The sequence below is a fragment of the Austrofundulus limnaeus genome, unplaced genomic scaffold (assembly GCF_001266775.1).
Source record: "Austrofundulus limnaeus strain Quisiro unplaced genomic scaffold, Austrofundulus_limnaeus-1.0 Scaffold36, whole genome shotgun sequence".
Classification (NCBI taxonomy): Eukaryota; Metazoa; Chordata; class Actinopteri; order Cyprinodontiformes; family Rivulidae; genus Austrofundulus; species Austrofundulus limnaeus.
Window position 1 is genome coordinate 1,153,711 of NW_013952438.1, and position 2,482 is coordinate 1,156,192.

Here is a 2,482-nt window from a genome sequence, read left to right on the forward strand (position 1 = left end):
GTTAATGTAGATAAAACCCTAGTAACCCTAGTTAATTTAAACATTTAACATTTATTACAACTGTCCCTTTAAAGACGAACATAATGCTCATGTGGCCCTCCATGAAAATGATTTTGACACAACCTGAACCCATCATTTAGTTATATTTGGATATCCTTTTATTTTTACTAATAAAGGTACTAAGTTAATGCAAATAATGTTAAAGGACAAAACACACACCAGGCATCTGTGGTAAAATACTTTTTTATAGAGCAATAATCCATATCTGAAATAAAGCATCCAAGCAGAACAGCTCTGAAATGTACAGAACTCAGTTCACCGTTTTTTGCTTTCTTTTAACACAATGCTCTTTGTGTAAATATGTTGGTTTATTTGTTCATGTGTGCGTGTGTGTGTGTGTGTGTGTGCAAGTGTGTGTGTGTGCAGTATGTATCTGTAGACACACATAGTGGTTTCATCAAATACAGTATAATAAAATGTTTTAATTGGGTCATTATAGTTCTTTTTATTTTAATTGTCTTAAGAAATAAAAGATGGTGTTCTGACCCTCATTAGTCCATTAATGGGGATCAATAAATTTCTGTTTCTCTTTTCTCTCTATTCATATATTCTTTGAGTTTAACCTTTAAAAATATGCTCTATCATATTTGCTGCCTTCCCTCTCATTCTGTGTCCCTTGACAGTATATATATANTATATATATCCTAATTGCTCTGTAACTGCTAGTTACAACATCGACTAAACTTTTTTGCTTTTACTTGACTTCAGCACTTTTTACTCCTCTGCACCTGTATCAAATCTGTAAGCGCTGAAGAGGCATTTAAAAACAACAGGAACAACATGTGCAGCCTTGTTAAAACCTTTCTCATCAATTCCAGCAGAAGCAGGTAGAAAAAAAATAAAATTAAACATAAGCTTTGTCACTTATCCTCCTCCTACAGTTTAGTATTTGCATTTTAATCATTTTTTTCTTCCAACCAAAGTCCCAAAAGTCAAGCGTTGCCATCTTTTTAAATGAGCATGTGAGGTGAGGTGCATTACAGTATCATGTCTCTTTCTCCATCACCCCCGGCGCTCAGAGGAACCAGAAGCATTTCTTCCGGTTCTTCTTGGCTGCGGCTGCGGCAGCGGTGGCAGCAGGGGTCCGCACTAGTTGTGGTGAGTCTTGTTGGTGCGGCGTTGCAGCCTGGGGGGTGGGGGTCTGCGGCGAGCCCTCGGGAGGGTCGCCCACCTTCCATGTGCGCACCACCTGACCTTCTTGTAGACGAAAGTCATGCTCAACGCTGAAGAGAGAAAGAGAAACAAGGCAGCTGAGGATCACCACCATCATAAAGACTTTTTTTAACTTTGATTAAACACCTAAAGAGTCAGTTTTTGTTTGTCAATACTCATTCAGAGGTTCAAAACTGTTTCAATAATATGAGCATTTCAGAGACAGAAATGCTGATTGGTTTGCGGCTCCAAGATTGATCCAAGGACACTATTTTAAAAGGTTTGTCTTTTTTTCCTGCTTTAAATCATTATATTTGACCAAAATTATTATTTGATTCTAAATGCTTCCTGCTTTTAGTGAGATATTCACAGTTAGAAGGCCAAACATGCCTCTGACTGACAGGTGGTTGCTCTCTGAGCTACAACTCACCGTACGTCTCCATAGAGATGAGGTTATAATACTTTAGAAGAAAAATGCTACTTTTCACATTGATTTTTCTTCACTTCTTAATACCTTCTTACGATAGATTCACCAATCTATGAGAAAAACCTGCTTGAATATTGCTGAAATGAAAAATCTAAAGTATTTGTACATTGAGTTATTCATTAATCTGTCAAAAAGTTATTAGTGTATATTTGCACTTTTTTTGTCAAGCTCCTGCACCTGTGATGGAAAAGCAGACAGCTGCTTGGTTTTCTTTTCTTTGGCAGATTTAAAAAGTTTTCAGTGGGTCTGGATTTTATATATCTCATGACATCTAAAAAAAAACCTCTTTCAAGGCCAACAAATACTGCCATCCATATCCTGATGTGCAGTTTGCCTGTTTAATCAAGGAGGAAAATATATTTATGTATTATTGATCTAATTTTGGGAACAGAACATCAGCCTTATTATTGGAGCAGCAGAGTCTTACCATAAAGTAGGGATTATTTCATTTTATATAGGATCGGTTTTGTGAACAATCTTCATTTGACTTGTTCATTTTGGTTACATTTTATGTGAATGGTACAAATTACATTATATGATAAAACAAATTTGTACCTGAGGTGGTTCTTCGCTGGCATCCTGAATACTAAGTATTACAAGAAAACAGTTTGAATATATTGTAATAGCTATTTATGTATTCATATATTTATATATTTATATTTAAATAGTGTTTGATGTGGTTTGATGGCTAGTGAGGTCTTAAACATGAAATATGAAAACTCTTCACACAGTACTTTAGGCTGCTTAGTCCCCAAAATATCACATTAAATACATCTTATATAT

At 35.6% G+C, this 2,482-nt stretch overlaps 1 protein-coding gene across 2 annotated transcripts in view; it reads right to left on the reverse strand.

Moving 5' to 3' along the window:
* Window positions 1-227: 227 nt before the first annotated feature.
* The window catches only part of LOC106516255 (mucin-2), a 61,477-nt gene continuing 59,222 nt past the window's right edge, over window positions 228-2,482 (reverse strand). For both annotated transcript variants that reach the window (XM_014006517.1, XM_014006516.1), the window contains exon 4: window positions 228-1,283. In XM_014006517.1, the coding sequence (XP_013861971.1) occupies window positions 1,076-1,283 (208 nt within the window). In that variant the 3' untranslated portion in view covers window positions 228-1,075. The remainder of the gene's footprint in view (window positions 1,284-2,482) is intronic.